The sequence below is a fragment of the Monodon monoceros genome, unplaced genomic scaffold (assembly GCF_005190385.1).
Source record: "Monodon monoceros isolate NGI ecotype Baffin Bay Population unplaced genomic scaffold, NGI_Narwhal_1 Super_Scaffold_2, whole genome shotgun sequence".
Classification (NCBI taxonomy): Eukaryota; Metazoa; Chordata; class Mammalia; order Artiodactyla; family Monodontidae; genus Monodon; species Monodon monoceros.
This window is the reverse complement of record NW_021703776.1, coordinates 87,396,724-87,424,709: the sequence shown is the minus strand read 5'-3', so window position 1 is coordinate 87,424,709 and position 27,986 is coordinate 87,396,724. Positions and strand designations below refer to the sequence as shown.

The 27,986-nt window shown below is 43.5% G+C and overlaps 1 protein-coding gene across 1 annotated transcript in view; it reads left to right on the top strand.

The window, feature by feature from the left end:
• Positions 1-1,048: 1,048 nt before the first annotated feature.
• Positions 1,049-27,986, top strand: part of LOC114901770 (solute carrier family 23 member 1-like) — a 44,060-nt gene continuing 17,122 nt past the window's right edge. Inside the window, exons 1-4 of the mRNA XM_029233910.1 lie at positions 1,049-1,087; positions 6,649-6,792; positions 9,813-9,970; positions 20,867-21,026. Of these exons, the coding sequence (XP_029089743.1) occupies positions 1,049-1,087; positions 6,649-6,792; positions 9,813-9,970; positions 20,867-21,026 (501 nt within the window). The remainder of the gene's footprint in view (positions 1,088-6,648; positions 6,793-9,812; positions 9,971-20,866; positions 21,027-27,986) is intronic.

The window sequence follows — 27,986 nt, the reverse complement described above, 5'->3', positions numbered from 1 at the left end:
AAAAAAAAAAAAAAAAAAAAAAGGTGTAGTGCAGTGCAAAGTTAAGTATTCAAAATTACTGACCTTTGACTGTCTTCTTCTAACCTTGGTTTTTCTGTTACAGCCTACGTCAGCTCTGTCCCCTCCCTTGTCAGACTTCTCGTTGTGTTTTTCAGGGCTTCCTCTTGGACCGACTCCCATCAACGTCTACGTGTGTCCCATTGTGTGTTTCCCAAAACTTGAGACCCAGTGCTACCCGTTCCAGAACATTCCATCATTATGAATAGCAGGTATTTGCTTGCACTGGACTTCATAGAGTGGGGTTTATTGAGAGTTTTGGAGGAGCATTTTAGTGCCCTGTGTAGAATAAGAGCAAGACTATACCTTCCTGGACTTGTCTCTCTGAAAGGGGGGTTATTAGAAGTTTCTGGGTATTAGGGAGACAAGCACCCAAGGATTAGAAGCATTTTTTTCCTCCGTCTCTCACCTGAGGCCTTTGCTCCCGCCATGAGCCTTAGTGGCCTCTCCCAGGTCAGCAGTAATACCTTTCCGTTTCTAATGACCGCATTAGTACATCTCAGGGGCCAGGCTACTTGTGCTACTTTTGCAATGCTTTCATTCCGGCTCAGCCGGTCGCTAGAAATCAGCTTTAGAACACAGAAAAGCCTCTATGTTCAGCCCAGAGCCTCACCCTCATCCCCCTCATTTCCTGCCCCTGGAAACCTGGCTTCCGGAAAGTGCTCTCCTGCCACATCCCAAGAGGCTGCACCCTGATTTGTTTCCTTGGTACCAAGAGGGATCATTAACTTCTCCTGCAATTACCCATACTTATCAAATTGTGAAACATTCCCTGCCACTGAAGGCACCTTGGTCCCCTGGAGAGGGCTGGAGGGGGAGTCTGTTGCAGACCAGCAGGTGGGGCTTGGAGGCCCCACCCTCCGCGGAGCTGGCCCAGATCTTCCTCTTTCTCTGATTATTTTGGCAGGCGGTGAGAAGTTAATCTTCCTCTCCTGGAGCGGCTTCTTTTTTGTTCTGAGAGGAAGCCAACAGGAGAAGACCCTAAGCGGCCATGAACTCTGCCATCAGCTGTGAGCACCCCGAGCCCTTGGTGAGCGCTGGTAGAAGAGAGGGAAACATAAGGGGTGGGGTGGAGTAGCAGAAAGGAGGAAAGATGCCTGGAGGGGGTCCCAGCATGAAGTCCTAATGCGGGTTCATTTTTAGTGCTAAGGACATTGACTCATGTTCTAGGTAAGACTTTGGATTATTAGAGCTGTCCTCCCAACCTCACCCTCACAGAGGCAAAGATTCCTCCCTGGGTGCCAAACTCTGTGAATGAATTACAAAGGAAGAAGGGAGAGCTGAAAAGTCCTCTTTGCTTTACTCTGTTGAATCTAAATGTTTGTTTTGTAGGTTTCTCAGCATTATGATTTCTTTGATCAGAAGCCCTTTCTGAAGCAAGACAGAGGGAAGCAGAGAGAGAGAGAGAGAGAGAGAGAGAGAGAACTAACATTTACTGAATAACCAGTATGCCCCAGGCACTTTATGTACTTTGTTTTCTACCTTCAAGCCAATGAAGCATGCACCTCTGTTCCCATTTTACAGATGAGGAAACTGAGGCCCAGAGAAGTAAAGTGACAGTAACCCATCTGGAGGCCTCTGTAGCTCATCCTTGAGCCCTGGTCCCATCATTCTCTCCAACCTATTTTGGCCACCTGAAAACAACAGGGGGGACTGAGTGGGGACCCTCTGCCCACCGTAGCCAGAAAGAGCCTCCCCCCACCAGGCGCAGCCATAGTGTCTGTGGGACAGGTGCCACCCACGAACCTAGGCTGGGCCCTCAGAACTATCGCCTGGAGCCAGGCTGTCAGACCCTGCCCACTGCTGGTCAGCCTTCTGGTAAAGAGACCCTGACCATCTCTTCTGGAATATTGTGTAAGACACCTGAGAGAAATCTCCTGTCTTCTCAGAATTCCTTCTGTTAAAAAACAAAATTCAGTGGAGTAAATTTAAAGCTCTAATTGACTTTATTCAATGATTTATGAAACAGGCAGCATCCCATCATAGCAAATAGAAAGGAGCTTTGAGGAGCTGTACAAAATGGAAGAGTTTTATAGGCAGAAGGAGGCAGGGCAAGGAAGTTATTCTATCAAAGAGTGGATTGTTTCAGGTGAGGTCACTTTCCTGAAAGCAGGTGTCTACCAGGCAGATCAGCTCACTAGTGCTGACCAGATAATTCGACTGACTGGTTAAAGGTTACATTCCTGGGAGAGACTGAAACTGCTGTTAGGTGAGATATTAAGTCTTGGTTTGCCAACATGGGGCTTAGCATAAGTGACTCCATTTTGGGCCTTTTTTTTTTTTTTTTTAAACACTTCTGTCACTACCTTATGGAAGCCAAAAAAAAAAAAAAAAATCTTGGGAAATAAGTTGAAGCCTCCATTTTCTGAAGGCTGTGATGTTTTCCACCTCATTGGTCACCTGAGGCCAGTGGGGAGTGGAGGAGTCTGGACACACCTGATTTTTTTTCAGTGGCCTGTCTTGTCATTTTCTTCAAAGCCTCAGTTTCAGCACCCAGATTAAGAGGCCATTTTCTGAGATGTTTTTGGTTTTCAAGTGCATATTGCTTTGCTAGAATCTTCTAGGGATATAAACATGGGGAAGACAGCTTCCCCACCTTGAAAGCTTATGGCCTAGCTAGGGGAAAGCGGGGTATAAAAAAATATTTCTGATACAAGGGAGAAGATGGTGAATTACATAACAGAGCGACAAGATGTGTTGGGAGTACAAGGAGGGCAATCATATGGGGTGGGGGAAGCAGAAGAGGTAAAGGAAAAGGAGGCATTGAGCTCTTTGAAGGTGGGTTTAGGGGAAGCAGGGTCGTGGGGATCAGGTAGGGAGCACAGGGTGAGCAAAGGCACTGAGGCAGGACAATTGAGGCCACGTTTGGAGGGATATGGTCAATCCCATTGGCTAGAGTCAGCTGAATGGAAGTGTTAGGAAGCAAAGCTAGAGGGGCACATCAGGGAGTGGGAGGCTGTATGGGGAATGGATGGAGTCAGAGGGCCAAGGGATTCACTCCCCCCCCCCCCAGGCACCCTCCTTCCCACTGCTGCTCCCTCTGCAGCAGAGTCTCCTGCTGCTCTGCTGGGCTGCTCCTGAGAGCTGGCAAGCTGTCCCTGTACTCACAGGGCAGCACCTGCCAGCAACTGCCCTCGACACCGAAAGAGGAGGGTTCCATTCTCCCATTTACAAGGGGACCTCGGACAAGCCTCAGTCTCCTCATTGTAACCTCACTGAGCCTCAGTCTCCTCATCCTTAAACTGGGTTGTGAGAATCAAATGAGAGGATGCATTGGAAGGTCTTTGCAAACTGTGAAGCACTATAAAATGCCAGGCCTCAGCACAATGCCTCTTTGGAGCAAGGCTTTTGGCGAAATTACAGCTCGTGTGTTGAGTTGATAGACAATTCCAACCAGGAGACTTTGTGGCCCCCCTTCTCACACCAGTGCTCACTGGCAGGGAAGCTTCGTTAAGAGTTCATTCTTCCTTCAAAAAGGGATTTGTAGGCGATCTTCAGCTGCTCTAAGACTCACAGAATTTTCCCGCCCAGGGATTCTCCAGGGATAAAGGCGCTTCCCGTATCCGGATATGCCCTGAGATGGGACTTCTTCCACCTCCATCTGAGAAGCCCCTGCTCTAAAATACCTCTGGGATGTCACTTGTTTCTATGTGCGTCTTTAATATGCTAGTGACTCATCTCTGACACACAGGAATCTCAGGTACACTGTGTACCTTCTTATCTTATTTTTTGTCCCAGTGCTTTGCATAAGTGATGTAAGGTAGTTTACAACAAAAGATGTACTTTGATCAGGCCCTATGCTTTCTACCAGCCATGACTGACGGGTTTCACAGAAGTCTCACTTATCAGAAGCAAAGAACCAGCCGTTCTCAACGAAGACAAGTTTTTCCCCACTCTCAGTTCGTTTTTTTTTTTCATGTGGGACCTCATACAAGGTCAATTTCCCAGAAAACTGTTTTAAAACGATTACAGAAGTGGTTTCCATAACCTTCAGATGGTCCAAGTTGATATCTAGACAGAACTTAGAACATTCAGAGGTCATCAGGTTGAGAACACTCTTTGAGTCATTGACTCTTAATAGGAAAAAAAAAAAAAAAAGACCCCAAACTAACATTTCCCTCAGTGTTTCCCTCCCCATCACCTTTCTGAGAATTCCGAGGGGTCCTGGGAGAAGGTATGAGGTGAGTTTGCTGGCAGCTGTACCTGCCCCAGCCCGGTGAGCTCAATCACCGGCGCACGTAACAGGCAGCCACACAGACTTCCAGTATTTTTGCAACCATCCCAGAGTTAGAAGGGGACACCGAGGCTGGGAGAGGGAAAGTGAAGTGCCTATGGCTGCCAAGCAGGGGAATGACAGACCATGTCTCCCCCACTTCAAACTGCGCGCTCTGCTGTTCTGTGTAGCCTACCCAGCATCAATCAACCAACCAGCCAATCAGCCAGCCGCTCTTTCCTTCTGCCCCTCCTCTTTTTTCCTCAGCCTGTTCTCCCACTCTTGCTGTCGTGCTCACTGACTGTGCCACACCTTCACTAAAACGTCGCGATAAGTGCTCCAGACTTCCTTCCAGCAGCCTCCCGGCCATCTTTGGCTTGGCGTTGACCTCCTTAGGCAGAGCCAGCCATCCTTCTTGTGCGACCCAAGTACCAAGTAGCATCAGTGCCTCCTTTTCAGGAGTCTAAATAAGATCAGCGTGTTGTTTCCAAAGAACTCTAACCAGTTAAGTATTTATTTTTTAAAATCCGTGAGAAAAGTTCTTTATGGTCATTATACGTGGGTTCATTTATTTTATAGCTCAACAGAGAATGCTGTGAGCACTAACCCTGTGCTAGAGATGGAGTAGTTTTGGGACTTTATGGCCTTTAGGACGAGAAGACAAATGATGGTAGTGAGGTGTGTTCTGGGCTGTAGTAAACATGCCTCTGAGGAGGGAAGGCCTCGTCTGGTCTGAGGCCGGGGTGGAGTGAAGTCAGGGAATGCTTCCTGGAACAGTTTTGGGATGCTTGTTCCCGGGCATTGCTAAATAGATGAGTAGAGACAAAATCCTTACGTTTAAGTTTCAGAAACTCAGCACAGCAAACGCTGTTCTGAGGCCCAGGAGCAATGTGACTCTGCAGAGCTGTGCTGTGGCTGGCGCAGTCCACCCACGATCAGCAAGCCTGACCACGGCCCTGGGCTTCTCCGGCTGCCTGGAGGCTCAGTGTGCTGGGCCATTTTCTCCATCGCCAGTGATGTGGGCCCCGAGTACTGGGAAGGAATTAGGATCAGATTTGCCAGTGCTCTACCCCATGGAGGAGGAGGACTGGCTCAACTATGAAGTAGATGTTATTGACATTTCTGTTATATAGACCAGAAAAATGAGCCTTAAAAATATTAGTAATTTGCCCAAGTTTGGTAAACTATATAGCCAATAAGTTGGAGGAGAAGGTTTATGATTCAAAGTTAATTGGGGGTTAAACTGGTAGGAATATAACTTGGCTATTGACCCTAGAGCATTCTGTATGCCCTGCACTTATTTACATTTGTGTTTTATCTATTCATTCATCCATACACTCAGACTGTTCAGACTGAGCACACAGACTATTCTAGAAGCTGGGACAAAAAGAATAAGGCACAGTGAATGCATTCTAGGAACTCACACCCCAGCAGAAGAGATGGATAAGGAAACAGTCCATCCATTACAATCAGCGTGCTGTGATGAGGGCTTTGGCGCAAGGCTGGCCTGTAGGAGTGTATGCAAGGGCAGCTACACCGTTCTGGGCCAGAATCCCTATTTACCTGCCCATTTCCTGACCATGGAGTTGACCCCCATTCCCTCCTCCACAAAGTTTCTTCTCTGCCAGGGCTTCAGGCAAGGCACCCACCTCTTGATTGGCCCCAGACTGCATGTGGAGGTCTTGCTGCAGGTGTATAATATAGAAAATCACTGGTCTTTTGACCTAGAAATCCCAAGCAGGCCAGCAGTTATCTCTATCCCATCGCTCTTGCCTCTGGAAAGCTGTCCATCTGTCTGGTTGAAATCAGAAAGTGAAACTGAGCAGGACCCTAGGGGGCTCCTGGGCACGGAAGCAGCCAAGAAACCATAGTGCAGCCTTGGGACAAGGTCCTGGTTCAGCCTCAAGGGATACACATAACTGTATCTTCTGAGCTCTTTATAGAACTAAAACCCCCAATAAATGGAAGATGTCAGCATTCTTCATTCCAGATTAAAGGAACCAGAGAAGCTCTTCAAGAAGACCACCTGAGGCCAGATTAAAAGAACCACAGAAACTCATCAGATTACCTGAGATTAGATTAAAGGAGTGCAGGCCCTGCACACACCCTAATCTTATCAGCAAATCCACCTTTGAACCGTTGCTATAAAACTCCTCACCAGATCCTCCCAGGTTGGGACACACAGTTTTTTAGGGCAGGAGACCACTGTGTCCCCCTTTGCCTAGCAAAATAGTAAAGTTATTCTTTTCTAATTCACCCCAAACTCTGTCTCTGAGATTTGATTCAGTACCGGTGGACAGAGGCTGAGGTTTCGGCATCAAAAGTCCACTTGATTCCTCTTGAAATGCTCAAATGTGCTCTTCTCTTGTTCTCAGCAGAAGGGTGATGGTGTCGTCAACTCCCATGAAGGTGGCCAAGGCAAGAAGAAGGATGGCCAGCCTAGGGGTCTCAGCAGTAACCACCTGGCTTATAGCATCCTGGATATCCCACCATGGTATCTCTGTATCTTCTTGGGAGTACAGGTAATGCCACCCATAAGCACTGGGTCCGAAGAAGCTCTGCCTCAAAAGGCACATGAACACACACTTAGGTCAAATTGCTGATATTCTTGGCTTCCATGTTGTTGATATTCTTGCCTTCCATGTTGTTGACCTCCAGGGGGCTCAAGGCTCCTCCAGTCTCTCTTTCTCTCAAGGAGTTTGGGGGTGGGGCATGGAGTTAAGGGAGGATTCTCCCCCATGCTGAGCTAGTAGGTCACATAAAGGACACCAACTGGGCCATTGCGGTGTTGGGTTTTTTTTTCAAGATACCAATTATAATTTGTTTGGCAACAACTAAAGAGTTTGATAACCAATGCTTGGGGAATATTGGGAAACAAGCACTCTCAAACACTTTTGTTGGAATGTTATTTGGTGCAACTTTTCTGTGAACATGTAAAACATATATATTGTTTAACCCAGTCCCTAATGCATAAGAATTTCTCTGTAGGGAATACCCCAGTGGTCCAGTGGTTAGGACTCTGTGCTTTCACTGCTGAGGGCGGGGTTCAATCCCTGGTTGGGGAGCTAAGATCCTGCAAGCTGTGTGGCACGGCCAAATTAAAAAAAAAAAAAGAAGGATTTCTCTATAGATATGCTGGCAAGACTCATTAAGGTAAGTACAAAGATGTTCTTCTTTTGTTAATAGTAAAATCACAACAAACAAAACCCTAGAAACACCCCCAAAATATCCATCTTAGAGAACTGTGGCACATCCTAACAAGTAATTCTTTTATGTAGCTGTTAGAAAGAGAAAGATGTATCTACCTTGCAGTTAAAAAATGATCACCAATATATATTAAGTGAAAAAAGCCAAGTAAATAACTGTGTATAATGTGACCTTTTTTTGTGTTAAAAACTAACAAACGAAAGAGAGATAGAACAATAGAAATAAGTATATGTAGTAATTTTGCATGTTTTGAAGAATTCACAAGAAACTAATAGAGGTATTTAGCCTTGGGAAGAGAAGCTAGGAAAGGAAGGGTGGCTTTCAACTTTCGCTATTTTATTTTGTAACTTTTGTAGCTTGAATCTTCTAATCTTATAGATGTGTTTCTTTTAATTTTACAAACAGTTCAATGTGGGGTACCAGGGATGGGATACACTTTTTTGTTAACTTCTTTGTGCTTTTCTACAAAATAAGAAGAGCAAATGTCATACTATTTTAAAAAATATTATTATGAGCCAATAAAATGGATAATGTAGATATTTTTATCATGAAAGGATGTTGAATTTTGTCAGATACTGTTTCTGCATCTATTGAGATGATCATATGATTTTTGTCTTTAATTTTATTAATGTGGTGTATCATGGTTTTTGACTTGTGTATATTGACCATTCTTGCATCCAGGGGTAAAATCCTGCTTGATTATGGTGTATGACCCTTTTAATGTGCTGTTGAATTCAGTTTGCTAGTATTTTTGTTGAGAATTTTTACATCTATATCCATGAAGGATATTGACATGTAGTTTTCTTTTCTTGTAGTGTCCTTATCTGGCTTTGGTATCAGGGTTTATGCTGGCCTTGTAAAATGAGTTTGGGAGTGTTTCCTCCTCTTCAGTTTTTGGAATAGTTTGGGAAGGCTTGGTACTAATTCTTCTTTAGATGTTTGATAGAATTCACCGGTGAAACCATCTGTTCCTGGGCTTTTCTTCATTGGAAAGTTTTCATTACTGTTCAGTCTCCTCACTACTTATTGGTCTGTACAGATTTTCTATTTCTTCATGATTCAGTCTTGGTAAGTTGTGTGTTTCTAGTAATTTATCCATTTCTTCTAGGTTATCCAATTTGTTGGTGTGTAATTGTTCATACTAGTGTTTTATGGTACTTTGTATTTCTTTTGTATCATTTCTAATTTTATTTGAGTCTTCTCTCCTTTTTTCTAAGGGTTTGCTTATCTTAAAAAACCAGCTCTAGTTTTGCTGATTTTTTTCTGTTTTTTTATTTCATTTATTTCTGCTTTGATCATTGTTTTTTCCTTTCTTCTTCTAACTTTGGAGGTTGTTCTTCCTTTTCTACTTCCTTGAGGAATAAAGTTAGGTTGTTTATTTGAGATCTTTCTTTTTTCTTAATGTAGGCATTTATTGCTATAAACTTTCCTCTTAGAACTGCTTTTGCTGCATCCCATTAGTTTTGGTATGTTTTGTTTCCATTTTCAGTTGTCTTAAGATATATATATTTTTGTGTGTGTGTGGTGCGCGGGCCTCTCACTGTTGTGGCCTCTCCCGTTGCAGAGCACAGGCTCTGGACGCGCAGGCTCAGCGGCCATGGCTCACGGGCCCAGCCACTCCGCGACATGTGGGATCTTCCCGGACCGGGGCACGAACTCGTGTCCCCTGCATCGGCAGGCAGACTCTCAACCACTGCGCCACCAGGGAAGCCTGTCTTAAGATATTTTTTGATTTCCCTTTTGATCTCTTCTTTGACCCATTGATTGTTCAGAAGTGTGATGCTTAAGTTCCACAAACTTGTGCCCAGTTTTCCTCCTGTTATTGATTTCTAGTTTCATACCATTGCAGACAGAAAAGATTCTTGGTATGGTTTCAATCTTCTTAAATTTGCTAAGGCTGTTTTGTGACCTAACATATGATCTATCTTGGAGAATATGCTCAGGCCTTCCTGGTCAATGGTCTTGCCCTCACCTTGTGCCTTATTTTAATAATGAGCCTCTTGCCTTGTTCTTGTTCTTAAGGCCCCCTCCTTGGTTCATGTTATATCCTCCTGTGCTGTGTCCCTGCCTTGATTTCTTACCTAGAACATCAGTTCTTGGCAGTAGGGTCCTGCCCTTGAACCCCAGACCTTCTGGCTGGGTCCCTGCTTCTTGCTGCCAGGGCTTCCTAGTTCCTTCCCACTGCTTGCCTGGATCTCACTGCCTGTCACTCAAGGCCAGGCTCCTCTGAGACCAGAGATGGAGCTCTTGCCTCAGGCAGTAGGAATAGGAATGAAGGTAGAGTAGGCAACTACAGCATCTCCAAGCCCATCTCCTCTCTCTGCTCTGCCCACAGCACTTCCTCACAGCCCTGGGGGGACTCGTGGCAGTTCCACTCATCCTGGCCAAGGACCTGTGTTTGCAGCATGACCCCCTGACCCAGAGCTACCTCATCAGCACCATTTTCTTCGTCTCTGGCATTTGCACTCTCCTGCAAGTATTTTTAGGAGTCAGGTAGGTAAAACTCCTCCCCATGGATTTTGACTTTTTTTAAAAAATTTATTTATGTTTGGCTGCATTGGGTCTTCATTGCTGCTTGTGGGCTTTCTCTAGTTGTGGTAAGTGGGGGCTACTCTTTGTTGCTGTGCACAGGCGTCTCATTGCGGTGGCTTCTCTTGTTGTGGAGAATGGGCTCTAGGCTCGTGGGCTCAGTAGTTGTGGCTCATGGACTCTAGAGCACAGGCTCAGTAGTTGTGGCCCACGGGCTTAGTTGCTCTGCGGCATGGGAGATCTTCCCAGACCAGGGCTCGAACCCGTGTCCCCTGCATTGGCAGGTGGATTCTTAACCACTGCACCACCAGGGAAGCCCTGGATTCTGACTTTTACCTGCCAGGGTAGCAGCAAGGTTTGCTTGGCTTGTAGCCTGAGATGAGTTACATGAGTGGCATGATAGAGGGAGCACAGGACCAGAACTAAGAGCCTGGGTTCAAGTCCTAGCTCCAGCACTTACTGTGTACATTAGCCAGGATTCTTGATTAAAGTAACACAAATAGCTACAGACAATTATGCCTGAAACCTTTTACTTTTGCAAATTACAAGGCATATGGCTAGTGAACACATTGCGGGGCCTCCTCCCTGGACTTCAGAAGGAGCGGTGCAAGTGAGGGGCCCTTCACTGGTAAATCTGCTTTGACCTAATCTGTGCCAGGTCTGTGCTCAGCCCTGGAGTTGCAGAGGAAAGTGTAAAACATTCCCAACGATGTACTTCTGCCCGACCTGTCTTAAGAGAAAATGACTTGACAGGAAAAATTAATGTCCATTTATTCTTTTTCTCCCTTCCAGTTTCATTGAGATGTAATTGACAGACAGCATTGTATAAGTGTATGGCATAATGATTTGACTTACATACATCAAGAAATGATTAGCACAATAAATTAAGTGAACATCCATCATCTCATATAGATACAAAATTAAAGAAACAGAAAAAAAATTTTTCTTGTGATGAGAACTCTTAGGATTTACTCTTTATCATTTATTTATTCTTTATCAATTTTCTGAATCAAACCACACAGGCGAAGGCTGATGCAAGGTAGCCAATTATTTCCAGGATAGGCTGTCTGTAGACAGCATCCAGAGAATACTCATTCCTTGTGTGGTCTTCTTGCCTAAACCAAATCAAAGGCACTTTCCAAAGTGCTTCTTTTGCAAGTCATTTCCAGAAGATATGCCAACGCTTAAGTTCTCCCATTTTCTGTCGAGGAGAGGGGATTAGTGCCTGCATCTTTGTCAGGTTATTTCCCTTCTCTTTCTTCCTCCTTCTGTCACCATCTCTGAGAGCCAAGATTTCTTCTAAATCCCCCACCAAGGACTCAAAGAGGTATAGGGTTTGGTCTGGTCTCTTAGGCCCCTAAAATCTGGGACCCCTCCCACTTTTCCAGAATCAGTCCCTGGAATGTCAGATGCTGTGGTAGCATCAGGGAGGCCTTGCAGCCACCTGCCTGGATACCCAGGAGCAATCCCCCTGGCTGCCCCATGGAGAGTTACAAACACAAGGCTCTTCTGGATGGGGAAGCACCTCCTCTTAAACTGAGATGGTGTTCACTATAATTATGGAAAAACACTGATCTTGGAAACTGGGGGCCTGAATTCTAGTCCTGACTTCTGTGCTGTGGGAACCTGCACAAGCCATTCACCCTCTCTAAGTCTCAGTGTTCTCATCTGTAACATGAGGGAGTTGGAGTATGTTATGTTTGTAAGTCCCTTCCACCTCTAATATTGTGGACACCTGTGATGCTGACAAAAGATGATACAGCACCATATTCCTCCTGGAATCTCAGTACTGAGAGTGCCTGTGGGCCTAGCCTTCTGGTAAACCCTGTGAGAGACACAACAAATCAGGAGTTAAGAGTTCAAAGAATCTATAGCCTAATTAAACATACAAAGAAAGAGGGAAATAAAATTAGGAAATAAAACCATGCTAATGTCCTTAAACTAAGGTGGGGACAGGAATACACCTGAGTTTGGTTCCACTCATGGAAATGGACTTCCTGCTCAGAGGCTAATGAGTACAATGACTGCCTACAGCATTAGAGACTATAAAGCTAGCTGGTAGCCTGTGTGAATCAAGTAGATTTGATCATTGATTATCTGATAACCAGTATTTAATTATGTACTTTTCTAGACTGCAAACAAAAATGCTGGTACAGCAATGAGATTTCAGATCTTAATGATTAAAACCATCTTAAATAGTCAAAGGGAATGATGAGAGGTAAAAACAGCTTCCCTAATAAGAGCTAAAGAGCGTAGTGTCCATTGTGGGGTGGGCATCTGCAATCCTTGGCGGAGGGGTGGCTGCCTCCCTGGTGTGAATTTAGGGGTCTTGGGTGTGTCCCCCAAGGGCCTTCCTCACTTAAGCGCTCAGTTCCAAAATTCGTGTAAGGGCGTACTTCATTATCCGTTTCAAAAGAAAGCATTAAGTTTAAATGCAATCACTAGAGGAAATTATTATTGACTATGTGTAGTTCTGGGTCTTAACTCCATCTCTGGAATTATTCATGATTTTTATCCGGGAATTTCTTTTTCTGGAGTGGTTTCAAGTGATATATCTCCCTTTTCATTTTCCTGGGAAAGTCTCATGTGTGGAACAAGTACTTCTGCCCAAAGTGCATTCAAATCTGGGTTCTGTGTAGTCTTGCCCGAATCAGCCTGCCTGGCATTTGTCCTTTTCTTCCATGGACCTCCCTGCGGCCAAGCCCTGATCTGTCCTAGCTCTGCATCTGTTACTGGTTCTGCAGAAAGTCCATGCCCATCGCCAGAGGTCTGCAGCCATCTTGCCCCTGCCCCATTGAAAACTAGGCACCAGATGTGCCATCGGAGTTCTGTCTGGAACAGAAACAGTGGTGGCTGTTGGCAGTAGAAGAGTGACCTGGTAATCAGTCACATCAGAGGAGGGAGAGGGGATGATGTGTCCCAAAGAGGGGCCTGGTGCTGCTTCTTCCTCTGGGTTTAGGTTGGGTAGTTAACTACACGGAAGGTGCGGGACGTGCTTTCCTACAGGGTAGCAGGTTCTTACGTGCTTGGGGTAGGAAGCTCAGTAAAAAGATGAACACTAAGTGATCTTTGTCCAATAGTGAAGGAGTTGGGGCTCTGAAGGTACGCAGGGTTTCTCACAGCAGAGCGACCCTTTTAAATTCAAGAATTCATCAATCCCATTCGACATTCTTGAGGTTCTGCTCCCCATTCTGAACTATTTCAAAGAAAATCCCTGTGACATCACCCTTTGCCTGATCATTGGATTGACTCCAAAAGGGAACATCAAAATGATGACACAGGTGAGGTTGGATTCCAGCAGCTCAAGCTCCAGATGTCTCTGTCCCCAACTGTTGACCTCTTCCCCAGAAGCCCCTCATGCTCTACATGTCCCAACCCCAGACCCCTTCTGGGGGCTTATCCTCTCCAGGTTCCTGGGTGCCCAAGCTGTATTGCCTTACCTAGGGGAGACTTAATTCTCCCTCTCCTTTCTACCCCTGACAATTTTTGCATTAATGTTATCTTGGAGTCCTCATGTGGCTTTTTTGTTTGTTTTTTTTTCAAATATTTTCTCTGCTCTTCATTTTTAAAAAAGTTTATTTATTTATTTTAGGCTGTGTTGGGTTTTTTGGCTACGCATAGGCTTTCTTTAGTTGCGGCGAGCAAGGGCTGCTCTTTGTTGTGGTGCGCGGGCTTCTCATTGCGGTGGCTTCTCTTGTTGTGGAGCACGGGCTGTAAGGGCACAGGCTTCAGTAGGTGCAGCACGCGGGCTCTAGGGCACGTGAGCTTCAGCAGTTGTGGCGCATGGGCTTAGTTGCTCTGCAGCATGTGGGATCTTCCCCGACCAGGGATCAAACCTGTGTCCCCTGCATTGGCAGGCGGATTCTTAACCACTGTGCCACCAGGGCAGTCCCTCGTATTTCTGTGAAGAGGAAATTAAAAAAAATTTTACCAAAGGCATGATAATTAAATTAGATAATGTATGTAAAGTGCTTAGCTCAGTGCCTGGTACGTAAAATTTATTTTTCGCACCAAGAAAAGGGTATTACCATAAACACAATTTTGCACCCTCCCTCCCTTTGTAAATTATTGAAAAAAATTTAAATGTGGTTAAAAAAAACTCCTCCCCCTCCTTTTTAAACATACACAATACATTATAAATATCATTCCATTTCAATAAACACATTTCCACAATAGCATTTTTAGAAAAATATCACTTAGTATTCCATATTCTAGAGTACATAATATATTCTAGTTTAACCATTTCCTATTAAAGGACATTTAAGTTGTTTTGAGCTTTTCACTATCATAATAGTGACCAACATAATTCATAATTATGAGAGATATGCATCTTATGTGTACTGATAATCATTTATCTAGTTAAAGACAGAGAAGAGACTTGAAGAAGTGTTAAAGGTTATTTCTGGCTGGTATACATTGTATAGGAAAGGTATATATTATATGCGTGCTGATAAAGTTTATCTAGTTAAAGATTAAAAAAAGATGAGAACAAAATGTTGATGATTATTTCTGGGTTATAGAATTAGGGTGATTTATTCTTTATATTTTTATTTACCATTAATTTTTCTTCAGAGTCCATGTGTTTCTTTATGACTGGGAGAAATGAAAACCATTTAAAAATTTTTTTTAGAAAAGTATCAGGATATGTTTTGTGAGCCACACCCTTTGAATCTTTGCCTGAGAGCAAAAGTGCGGTAGGCTGCCCATTACCATCTTGGAAGGGGGCTTGATAGGTAAGGCTCAAGGCTACAGCCTTGAGACAACTTCCTAGATTCTTTGTCACTTCACCTGCTTTTATCTCTGTTTTCCCCGATGTGTTTCTCTGTGGAGGTCAGCATTAAAGCCATTAAAAAAAGAAAAAAAGGAGAGTTATACTTGTCTTTGGCGCAGATCAGAAGGGAGGACTGGAACAATGAGGGTGGGTGTCAAAGGTACACTCAAGGCAGTGGGTAGTGATGGGTTTAAAGAAGGCAGACAAACAGCCTTCCCCTACCAACCAGAGATCTCCCCCTTCTCCCCTTTCTTCTAGGCAGAAACAAGCACTCTCATCCCTCCAAGCTGATTATTTAGTTATTTTCCACCGTCCCTAATTAATGCACTTCTGTTTTAGGCACTGTTGACTGAAGTGCCAATATGGATGACTATGATTTCATTTTCTTTCACAGCCCCTCACTCCCACCACATACAAGCATATTTTCCATCGTCCTATTCTCATACCCTCCCAGCATAGGTCAATATTGAATGTACACATTATAATGACTGGGATGCTATTCAGAGCTGAGTCACAAAGTGATTCCTTTCCTGCCCAACGTTTTGTTTTCCCTGAAATTAATATCTTTTTAAAAATATTCTTTAGTTTCTGTTTGTTTTTAACTCAATGATAAACTCCCTGCCTGTTGTCTAAATCTCTTCTTAATAATTTCATCACATCAGGTAGCCTATCAACTTCATCTTCTTGATGTACTACCTCCTGGGGCTCTCTGACTTGCTGAAGTCTGGAGCAGTCGCTGTCTGTGCCTGGTATACATTAGATGTGTCATCCTGAGATGCCTCTTTACCCTTATTCTGGGAATTCCCTTCATGTCAGTTTTCAAGTCTAGATCTCTTGTTCCCATGTCTTCCTCTTTTTTTGGTGGAACACGAATATGCAGTAGTTTCCCGAGAGAACACATGGGAGGTAAATTCTGTAAGACTCTGCATATGTGAAAATGTCTTGATTCTATTCTCATACTTGATTGATAGCTTGGCTGGGTATAAAATTTTAGGTTGGAGATAATTTTTTTTCAGAACTTTGAAAGAATTGTTCCCTTGCCTTCTAGTTTCCAATGTGGTTTTAAGAACTCCAAAGCCTTATGTGACATTCCCCCTTCTGCTGCAGAATTTTGTACAGGCCCAAGTTGTGCTGAGCCTATTTATCATTTAACTGGGAGAGATCTATTTATTTATAGTGTCTAACATACAAGATCAGCTATGATCATCCTATTGCTAAATCCAATAGACAACTGTTCAACTAGACTTGACTTTTGAGCTTCCATGTTGGTCTCTGCATCATCCAGTTTTAGCAAGAATCTTGCTCAGTCACTGTAGCCAGAATCCCCACCCTCACTCCCTGATTGGTTTCCTCATTTTTCACTATCCACAGGTGATGTCTGTTCACCTTGGCCTGTTTTCAACAAGAATCCTGTTCTTACCCCTGATGCTTCCTCTTAGTAACTTTCCGTCCACTGAGCCCCACCCTGCTCCTTGGCTATAAATTCCAAGTTTTCCTTGTCACATTGGGAGTTGAGCCTGATCTCTCGCCCCTATTACAAAACCCCATCGTAGTAGCCCCCCTTGAATGAAGTCTGCCTTAACGTCTTTAACAACCATCATGTATATCATCTTATGAAGAGTACATGAGAGCTCAGAGAGAAGGGTTGAAGCTTAACTTCCCCATACTTCCAAAAGGTTAGCTGTTTCTGTTTTATGGGCCCAAATGGAACTACTAAGAGATGAGAAAAATTCCCCACACAACCATTAGCATAAACTGTTGAAGAAGTTTGTCTTTCCACATGCCCTCTTATCAGTTCTTATAACAAACGGCCTTTTGTAATTTGGCCCAGTGACTCAGACTTTCTGATCAGGGCTCTGCACTTCCCAGCTTAGCCCTGCCACTGGCACCTGCCCCCAGCATCATTTTCCTCATACAGAGACAGTGCAGTATTGTCCTACCCACCCTGAAGTACTCTTGGGATAATTATATGAAAATGCTATGTAGTTTTAAAATACTATATAAACTTAGATGTTGATAGTACCCCCACGACACATTTCTGTGGCTTTGACAACCTAAAATATCAATCCTATCAAACTTCTAAGAGACATTCCTGAGACTGCAGATTTTGACATTTTACATACAAGTTGTTGTTTTAAAAGAAAATGGTGGGGAGTTTTCTTCTTCAGACTTGAGTATACAGATGAGATGGTAAAGGGTGAAGGGAAGAGGAAGATGGATAGGGAAGGTCTTAGGAAACAAATCTTGGAGAACCAACCTGCAAGAAATGGGAATGCCAGACAAGAACTTAAAAAAAAAAAAGTCCATACTATAACATCTGTTATTTGAGGAAACATTAAGAAAATGTTTTGGTGTACACTACCTTTTCTAGAAGTAGCCACACATTGCAGAGGGAATAAAAATGAAAATTACTCTATTTATTGAGCTCTTCTCTTTCCCAGGCATTGTGCTAATCACTTACATATAGTTTATCTTCACAGCTACTCCTTGGGAGAGTAGTATTATCTTTATTTTGTCAAAGAGGACACTGAGGCTTGCAGAAGCTGGGCAACATGCCTAGGTCACACAACTGATAAGATAGAGCCTGATTCAAACTTGCCTTTGGTCTACACCATGCTCTTAACTGGTGTTACAGGGCAGTGGTGATCAGTAAGGAAACCCAAGCACTCATGCTGGTTAACTCTAAGACCTTGGGCTCCAAATCCCTTATCTATAAAATGACAAGGCCAGGCTGGATACGCTTCAAATGGCTCTTCTATTTCTAAAATGTTGAGTTTTAAAAATCAACAATCTGTGGTTTACAAGAGAGACATTTAAGTCAGAAGGCGTATGTATAATAATAGTGAATCATACTCATGGGAAAATTTTAAAAATAGGAATTACCATCATGCTAGCAGATGAAAGTAACTGTGAAATTAAAGCAGCACTGAGATACACATTAAGGTCACCATGAAAGGTAAAAGATACATAAAGCAATAAAGACTTGTAGTGATACTGAATGCACACATCTTAAACATGTACCAGGAAAGTGCGTAAAAGAAAAACTAGCAGAAATGCAAGAAATATATGTAGATCTCTCTCCCTCTCTCAAAAAGGTACCAATGAGAAGTTATGAGAAAGAAATGGGAATGCTAACAAAATGAGGTGGGGAGGGGGAGAGGAATGGATGGAAAATGGGATTGGAAGGTCTGAGTACAGAATAATGAGGGAAGAATTTATGGATACATTGTGTGAATCTAAAGGTAGCACATAAGAGTACTCTCTAGGGCTTCCCTGGTGGCGCAGTGGTTGAGAGTCCGCCTGCCGATGCAGGGGACACGGGATCGTGCCCCGGTCCGGGAAGATCCCACATGCCACGGAGCGGCTGGGCCCGTGAGCCATGGCCACTGAGCCTGCGTGTCCAGAGCCTGTGCTCCGCAACAGGAGAGGCCACAACAGTGAGAGGCCCGCGTACCGCAAAAAAAAAAAAAGAGCACTCTCTAGTAAATAAATGGAAAAAATTCATCTTGCTCTTGAACATAAAAGGTATTCTTAGCAATTACAAAAACATAGAGGGAATTCCCTGGCAGTCCAGTGGTTGGGACTCAGTGCTTTCACTGCTGTGGCCCAGGGTTCAATCCCTGGTCGGGGAACTAAGATCCTGTAAGCTGCGAGGCGTGACCAAACAAAACAAAACAAAACAAAAAGGTAGAAAGTCCATATATCACATTATCCCAACTACATATAATAGTCTTGAAAGGAACATGAACAGAGTTAGAAAAGTGCTGAACTACTTGAAAATTTTGAAGTGCTCCCTTAAAGAAGCTCTAAGTTGGGGATGAATTCCTGCATATACTAACAAAAAACATTTTTTTCAACAAACATAAAGCTCACCATCATAAAAATTGTTATAAATATATTTTGACAGTATCTAAGTTCTGTGTAACGAGTAGACAGTTTATAGACAAGGAAAAACATATAAAATCACACGAATGAGTGCACATCTTTTATGACTTAATGAAATGCAAATTAACATTTGTTAGAGTTTCATTATATACCTGTTAAACTAAAAAAATAAAATAAAATAAAATGAGAAAACCCAATATTCATAGGTTTTTGCAGCACTGGGCTCAGTGCTGGAGAGATGGAAAAGAAAAATAATCATCCCTGACCTCATGGAACCCAGTAATACTGAAATGGCTGCGGCAATGGTGGCATAGTAATGGTGGAGTGCTTTTAAGCAGAGTCATAAGGTGTTTAAAGAACCCCTGAGAGTCAGTAACTGTAAATGATTAGTTTGTTAGTACAAGGGCTAACAGAGAAATGTGTAACTAGAATATAAGTGGTGTTTTGTCTCAGTCACCATGGTATCCCCAATACTTGGCAATCAGTGCGTCTCACAGAGCAGGTCCTCAGTAAATATTTGTTGAATGAATGAAATGTGCATATGGGATTACAGCAAAAAATTAAAACACAATTCTTGTATTATATACTCTGTATATATGATATGCAAAGATTTCTATGTTCATTTTAAAAGCTCAAAAGGATTTTGCAGTGATATAAGTATAGCATGTTTCCCTTCTCTGTCAAGATACTTAGCTTCATAATTTCTATGCATTTTAATTGAAGTATAGTTAATTTACAATGTTGTGTTAGTTTCAAGTGTACAGCAAAGTGATTCGGTTATACAAATATATATATATATGTATGTGTAGATATATACATATATACTTTTTCAGATTCTTTTCCATTATAGGTTATTATAAGATATTGAGTATAGTTCCCTGTGCTAGTGCTATACAGTAGGTCCGTGTTGTTTACCTATTTTATGTATATTAGTGTGTACATGTTAATTCCAAACTCCTGATTTATCTCCCCCCCATAATTTTTTAATTAAAAACATTATTCACACATACCCATTCCACCACCCATATGTTCCTGCCCTGTGTGTGCCATATATTCCAATCTGTTTTGGAACCTTATGGGTCTAGATTTATGAATCTAGATTACTTGTTCTCAGCCCTGGTTGACATTAGAATCACCTGGAGCTTTAAGCCCTCCCCACGCCTGGCTGCACCCTCTTGACAAGCCCACTAACTCATCTGAGGGTGATGCCCGGGCATTGCTGATTCCTACGTTCAGCCAGGACAAAGGCCACTTAGGCAGCAAAACTTTATATTTTCATTAAGTAAAATGTGTTCAGTCTTTCTCAGAAATAACCCTTTAAGCTGTCTTCATGGAATCCTGAGTTCAAAAATAGCCTTCTAGTATTGTTAAGAAAAAGTACCTAAACTGGGTGTGCTATAGTGACAAATGCAAGCACGAGGCCGACATCCCTTTTTTCCACCCCCCACCCCAAATTCTAATGTGCAGGGCAAAGAGACTAGGTGAGCCTTGATAGCTTCTGACCTTCTAGTAAGAGAGGGTTATTGGAGGTTGACTTATCAGGCTACATTCACCTTGAAGGGAGACAAGTCAGATGGGCTAGAAGTTCTGCTAGAAGTTCTCACAGAGGCCAGAGTGAGACACCAATGAGGAGGGAGAAAGACTGTGGGTGGGGGATACGCCCTGATAATTGACCTCAAGCCTATTCAGTCCAGGTGATAAAAAGGAGCCTGAAGGTAGAGGTCTGGGATTGCTGTTCATTTCTGAAGAGGCAAAGGAATCTGGCCACCCAGATTCTAGGCTGGGCATCTCTTGTCAGTGGGTGGAACTCCACATGTGTGAGCTGTGCTTTGATCCTGGGGTCTGGGGAGGATTCTCTGGGACTGAGGAAGACAATGGCACCCACTCAACATGTTCCCTGAGCTCTGTGCTACCCCCAAATCGTTTCCCAGCACCTGACTCTCTGCTCCTGGGCTTGTATCTCCAGGACTGGGGTTAGGTCTGCTTGCTTCCCCTCTCCACCTCTCCTACCCGTCCAAAGTCTGGCAGGGTTCATGGGTCTGACTTGGAGCTTGGCAGGAGTTCCCTGTAAACTGAGAACTGCAGGGGTCATGTGTTGCCTTGAAACCAAGGTAGGACTTGGGATTAAAAGGCCTCCACTGGGGCCAGTGACAGACCAGCGCTTAAAGAGCTGATTGGTAACTCTCTCCTTTCCCCTCCTCCAGGCTGCCCATTCTCCAGGGAGGAACATTTGCTTTTCTGGCACCCTCCCTGGCCATGCTGTCCCTTCCCACCTGGAAGTGCCCCGTGTGGACACTCAATGCCAGCCTGGTGAACACCAGCTCCCCTGAATTCACTGAGGAATGGCAGAAGAGGATCCGAGAGGTATTGGGGTGAGGGGGATGGGGTGAGAGCAATGGAGTGGTCCTCAACAGGGGCTCCTGAGTTGATTCATTTGTTCAACATTCATTGTTCAACTCATTGCTGAGCAAGATTCCAGGCTTTAAGATACTTGGCCCTTGCTTAATTCAGTTTTATCATCCAGGGAAAGAAACTAGTGGCCTTGAAGCAGGCTCTGAAGTTTGGCCATGCTCCAGGTTGGCTTATCTAAACGATAGATAAGGAAGCCAGCACACAGGATTCTTGGCAGAGAGCATACCCATACCCTCAGGGACAGTAGACCTGCTAGCTTCCAGACCCCAACATCCTCACCTGACCTCCTAGGTGAGGGGTCAAGGACGGCCCATGGGTGGGGTACTGTATGAGAGAGTGAAGGTCACTTGAGATTTCTAGGAAGCCCAAACAGCTTCCTCCCAGCTTGACCTTAAATATGTAGGCCTGGAGTGAGGCTAAGGACCACCTCCTCTGGAGCAGGGGCAGTTACACAAGCACCGTATGGTACTGGGTTTCCAATACAAGGTAGTTTGCTCAGGCATGAATCCAACTTTCACTTAATGTCTTCAGCACTAACTCACTAGAACTGGACCAAGGACATTCCTGAACTCAGGGCTATGGACCTAGAGCAGAGTTTGTTCCCTAGATATCCATAGGAGTTAAGCTAGGAAGCCTTAGCCCAGCCAGGGTCCATCCTGCACCCCACCCAGGCCATGTTCAGCATCCTCACGGCCTCATGGCTGCAATAAGGGTCACATCCGCTGTATATGAAAGACGAAGAAAGAGGGAAGACAGAGGAAACATGGTAACAAGATTCCTATTCTTACCCAGAGTTGACCAATGAGAAGGAGTAGAATTGACAAAACACTCCAGTGGGGGTGAGGGCTGGGGCAGAAGGACAATGGTGTAAGTCCTAAACTGATTCCAAATACCTGAGAACCAGGAGTGCTGATGTCTGGGGGCAGGAGAAGGTGGATGACTCAGCTCAAGCAGAGCAAATTAGCTCTTCTGCTTTTTGGTTATGTGAGGCCCTCAAAGGATTGGATGGCACTCACCCACATTGGGTAGGGCCGTCTGCTTCATTCAGTTCACACCAATTCAAATGCTGACCTCTTCTGGAAACATCCTCACAGACACACCCAGAAAAAATGTTTTGTCAGCTATCTGGGCATCCCTCAGCCCAGTCAAGTTGACACATAAAATTCACCATCACTGTATATTATGTATATGTTCAACTTAAGTAAACACTAGCAAATACATTTGCAAAGTGTATGTTCCAATTTACACTCCCACCAGCAGCGTGTGTGAGTTCCAGTTACTCCAAATTCTCACCAACATTTTCTCTTTTTCATTTTAGCTGCTCTGGTCAGTGTATGATGGTAAACTTGTATCATTCTTTTATGATGTTATTGAATGATTTAGAGTTAACTATAAATGTCTGTCCTCATCTTGTAGGTCTGTTTGACCACCTGGGGTCATTTTTGCTCCTATGCTTACTTACCACATTAGCTGGTGACTAGAGGTCAATATCCCAATATGGACTTCGTTATTTATCATTATTTCCATGACTTTCGTTTCATTGAGTATCATGTAAATGACCTATGAATTAGTCCATGACCCATTTTAAAGTTCAAACAACAGACCGTGCCCTAAATATGCCAGCATCATAGTAGCTTTGGCTACTTTCACAGTGTTCATTCCTCATTGTCCATCCAGTTCAGCACAGTATGCTCTGGGTCTAGTTTTATTAGATGTGTTTCAGTTTGGTAGAATCAACTGTGATGCCAGCATCCCTCATTCCAGATTGAAGACGTATCTAGAAATATGGCTAAGAAATCATTTTCTTATTTCCAACATTTTAAATGCAATGGGCAAAAGTAGCATTATTCAATACCATAATTTGGTAACTCCAGTCCTTCCTGCAGCCATCTTTCTTTCTGCCCACTGTGAGCCTTTCTTAACCCATTTCCTTGCTCCTGTTGGAAGAGGAGGTGCTGAGTCCTTCTCCGCTAGCCTTTAAATAGTGGGCAGGAAAAGTAACACTGTTAAACCCTCCTTGTGTGTCCTTCCCCAAGGTACTTTCAAATGATTTAATAAGTATATTGTCACTGTAGCCCCTCCACTGGGTAGGATGCATCCTGAAAAACACCAGACTTTCCAATCCAGCCCATAAATACCATCAGAATTCCAACAAGTCAAATTAAATAGATTCTTATTATTCCTATCTTAGGGAACACAACCAAATCCCTAGTCCTGGGAAAACAGGGTTTCTTTACCTTCTCATTTCCCAATCTGTCCTTTACAAACTGCTCCACTAGTGACTCAGTTTGGTGCCCCACTTGTAGCTTGATCTTACAGTATCCTACCCTGCAAAGCCTGCCCTTCGTGCCTTTGTCACCCACATTTTGTTGCTTCAAGCACACGTTCTAATTTTGCAATAATTTCACTGCTTTTGGAAAGTGACATGAAATATGAAAAGATCACTTGATACTGTATTTCTTGGTCCATTCCTGTCTTGTTCATGCTGTGAAAAGTGATCCTTGAGCTGTTTGATACATAAGTTGATCTTCATGCTGGTGGGCAATCCGGGTTGCTAGTCTCTTTATTGTAGCCTGCGCCAGGGCTTCAGTGGCAGGATAGGCAAAGCTCAAGCCAGAAACACTGTCCATACCAGTTTAAAAAAGTGTTAAAACCTCCCATGCTCTGTGGACTGTCCAGTACAGGCAGCCTGTCAGTTCTGTGATGGGCCATTTATCTTCAAATTCTCCCACCAGAGGCACCTGTGCCCATCTGTTCCATCAAGGTCCTTCTGTTGCAATGTTACACTCCTTCAGTCTCAGTCTTTCTCGGGTGGGTGAGCAGCCTTTAGCAAGACTCCAAGCAGTGCTTTTTTTTTTTTTTTAATCTATTTATTTATTTATTTATTTAAGGCTGCTTTGGGTCTTCGTTGCTACAGGCAGGCTTTCTCTGGTTGCGGTGAGCAGGGGCTACCCTTCGTTGTGGTGCGCAGGCTTCTCATTGCCGTGACTTCTCCTGTTGTGGAGCACAGGCTCTAGGTGCATGGGCTTCAGTAGTTTGGCATGTGGGCTTAGTAGTTGTGGCTCATGGGCTCTAGAACGCAGGCTTAGTAGTTGTGGCGCACGGGCTTAGTTGCTCCACGGCACGTGGGATCTTCCCAGACCAGGGCTTGAACCCATGTCCCCTGCATTGGCAGGCGGATTCTTAACCACTGTGCCACCAGGGAAGTCCCCCCCCCCCCAAGCAGTGCTTTTTGAATTCAAAGATCCACATAGTGGGATCCAAGTCTCTGTTGTTAGAGATAGATTATCTCGTGAGGTAGTGTCCACCCAGGGGAGGGGGACTGTCACTTACTCATGGATCCTATGAACGCCTCCTTGTGTAACTGCCTTTTCTTTTCCTGAATATAACGATTTCCCTTTAATTAGCACATTCTGTTGATGATCCCCTGCCTTATTTGAATGTCTTTCTGACATCACTCAAGATACCATTGGGATCTCTGATCTTGGAGTTATTTGGTGCCATTCAGTAGTGCTCTAATTCCAAATAGTGCCCAGTAGCAGACGAGTTAGGAATGGTCCTTCAGAGGGAGAGTAGTTGAGTAGCTGCTCTGGGCCGCCTCCACACCAAATGCCCCACGCAGAGCTGAAGCGCCAGGCATCTGCCAGGGTCAGTCCTCATTCAGCATGGACAGAACCACTGATGCTTCTGATATCTCAGGAGCACTGTGCTGGTCAGGACACCACTCTGAGACCAGTCTGAGCCATAAATTGTGAATTTCAGCCAGAACCTTCTGCTGTTCTTCCCTTTCAAAAACAGCCTTTCTGCATGTGGCCGTGCTCTGGTATACAGTCCAACAGTGCACCCAGATGTGGATGTACTTCAATGACCTATCAAGTTCTTGTGCTTCCTTTTTTTCTCAAGGTGGACCCAGAGTTAACAGAGGTTTTTAATGTTTAAAGAACTTTTCCATGTAGTTCCAGACCAAGATATACCTAAGGATTTCATTTGTCAAGCGGGTGGGCCCTGGATTTTTGCCAGGTCCGTTGGCCAGTCTTCAAATGCTGTGTGTTGTACCACCTTTTCCAAAGCAGGATGTATTTCTTCTTCAGTGCAGCCTAGTTTTATTATATCATCGATAACATGAATCACAAAATACATGTGGTCTGAGGTTTTGGGGGGTTTTGTTTCTGCTGTCCCCCAGGGAGCCAATACTTGGCTTTCGTAAATCCAAATTAAAACTAAGCAAAGAATAAGAAGTGGATTTTGTCAGCGAAAATTTAATTAACTATCAAGTTAAGAAGAAAAAATTGGAATTTTATTCGAGCCAAGCTGAGGATTATAAACCCAGGAAGCAGATTCTCAGGAAGCTCTGGGAACCCTTCCACCTGTTAGAAGTTGAAGGCACAGTCATATACATTTTTGAGACAAAGGATCGAACATCAAAATGACACACTGATACTTTACATAAAGTCCACCAAGGATACATTGTCCAGATAAGCAGGTACAAAGCGAGCAGCCAGTCACCATGACCCCCTACAGAGCTGGGAGGGAACGCTGTTCTTTTAAGAAATTACATTGCTAGCCTCAGAAGAAAGAAAAACAATTGATCTTTACGGTTGAGCAGGCCCCTTATCTTTGAGGAGCTCTGGTTAATGTGTAATGCAGGTTCACACTGCACATTAGGGAGGGAGGAGGCCCAAACAAACACACAGAGAGAACTTTATGTGTAATTTTTTTACTTGTCCTGCCTTAAAATATAAGTTTTATTTCATCAGTTTCCTTACCCTGCTCTGCTAGATGCCAGGGGCAGGATTTCCCTTCCACTTAGACCTACTGAGAACTATAACTTTTTGTGCAGGAATCTCTTGCCTTCATGCTATCCAAGAGGAAAGATCTGACAAGTTAATTCGTCTCTTCTCCTACCTAAGCACTCTGCTGCTCGAATTCTTCCTGTGTTCTCATGACCTGTCTGCCTCAACGCTGCAGTGGTCTGAAGCAGTTACTTTGTGTTTTGAGGACACAGCGTTAGTAGTGAGAGAGGATGTTTAGGGATGTTCAGGTCATGCTGTGCCTGCACTGAGCACAGGATCCCAAGTTACAGACACAACCATGTTTTTAAAATACATTTACCATTTATTTTTGTGTTTGTGAGTCCTCTAAAGCAGGAGTCAGTAAACTATCGCTCTTGGACCAAATCCAGCCTGTAATCTGTTTTTTACTGCCCACCAATTAAGAATGGTTTTTACATTTTAAAAAGTTGTTTAAAATTTAAAAAAGAATATGTGACAGAAACTATATGTGGCCCACAAAACCTAAAATGTTAACTATCTGGCTTTTTACAGAAAAAGTTTGCCAACCCCTGCTCTAAAGCACAGGCCCCAGGGTGGGAGTTCTCTTGCCCAGATCTAAGACTGTAGCCTCCACCATTTTTTTCCCACATTGCCTTCAAGTGTCCAACAGTGAGTACAAACCCAGAGTCTTATTTGTGGTATTTTAGCTCCATCTGCTGGCCCAGTGTTTTTCACCAGTGCTGTAAACAAGGGAAAGTTCTTTCAAGTTTCAATCTTCTTTTATTAATTGATGGATTGGTTTAATTCACTGGGCCAGCCTATTGGAATTTAAGGTAGAGTTTCCATGTTTCACTAAGTTAAATTTGTTCACACACATCTCAAGGCTTGAAGCCACCAATGGTTAGCAGTCCAACTCTATATCACGATACTAGCCACAAATGAAAGTGAGGCAAATATAGGACCAATAGGGGTGTCATTACTTTCTGGGAGATAAGAAGTAATAAAGAGGACAAGTAAGTAATGATTATATTTTTAGAAAGTGGTGGTAGCAGAAAATGTAGAAAACTCTGGGAAGAGATGGCAAGCTCAGTTTTCAACACATTAGACCAACTTAAACTTCACCTTCCGGTATTATGGTGGTTTTAAATTTTTTATATCCTTGTGTATGCTTATGTATACGTGAAATGAATGACAGCAATGATGAAAAGCCTAGGTCGGAGAAATTAGGATTGCTTTGTTACTATAAAGTACTCACGCCACTCATGATGTGGTATAGTGTTATTTGAAAGTGAACTTGGGAGAATTCCTGGATGGTCCACTGGTTAGGACTGCGCTTTTACTGCCAAGGCCGTGGGTTTGATCCCTGGTTGGGGAACTTAAGATCCGCAAGCCATGTGGTGTGACAAGAAAAAAAAAAGGGGGGGGGACTTGGATTAGCTGTAAATGTACATTGCAAACCCTAAAAGAAAAAAAAAAAGGATAATGGTTATGCTAAGAAAGGAAAGGGGAAAAAAAAGCTCAGTTAAAACCACAAAAGGAAGAAAACCAGTAGAAGACAAAAACAGAAATGAAGAACAAGGGCAACAAATAGAAAATAGTAATGGTTATGGTGGATATTAATCCAACTATATCAATAATCGCTTTGAACGTCATTGGTCTAAAGGCACAGAGATTGTCAGAGCGGATCAAAACACAAGACCCAACTGTATGTTGTCCAGAAGAAACCGGCTTTAAATATAAAGACACATGTAGATTGAAAGTAAATGGATGGAGAAGAATATACCACGTTAACACTGATCAAAGGAAAGCAGGAGTCAGACTTCTTTCTTTTCAGAAGAGCAGACTTCAAAGCAAGGAACATTTTCAGGGGTAACATGAATAACATCCATATTAGCAAAGTAGAAAAGGAGAAGTAAAGTAAAACTCAATCAGTCCAATAGATCAGGGGTTGGCAAACTACAACCCGTGAGCCAAATCTGGCTAGTTGCCTGTTTTCTGTTTGTTTGTTTGTTTGTTTATAGCCCGCAAGCTAAAAACGGTTTTATATTTTAAATGGTTGAAAAAAAATCAAAAGAAGAATGATATTTTATGACATGTCAGAATTGTACGAAATTCAAGAATAATATTTTATGACATGTCA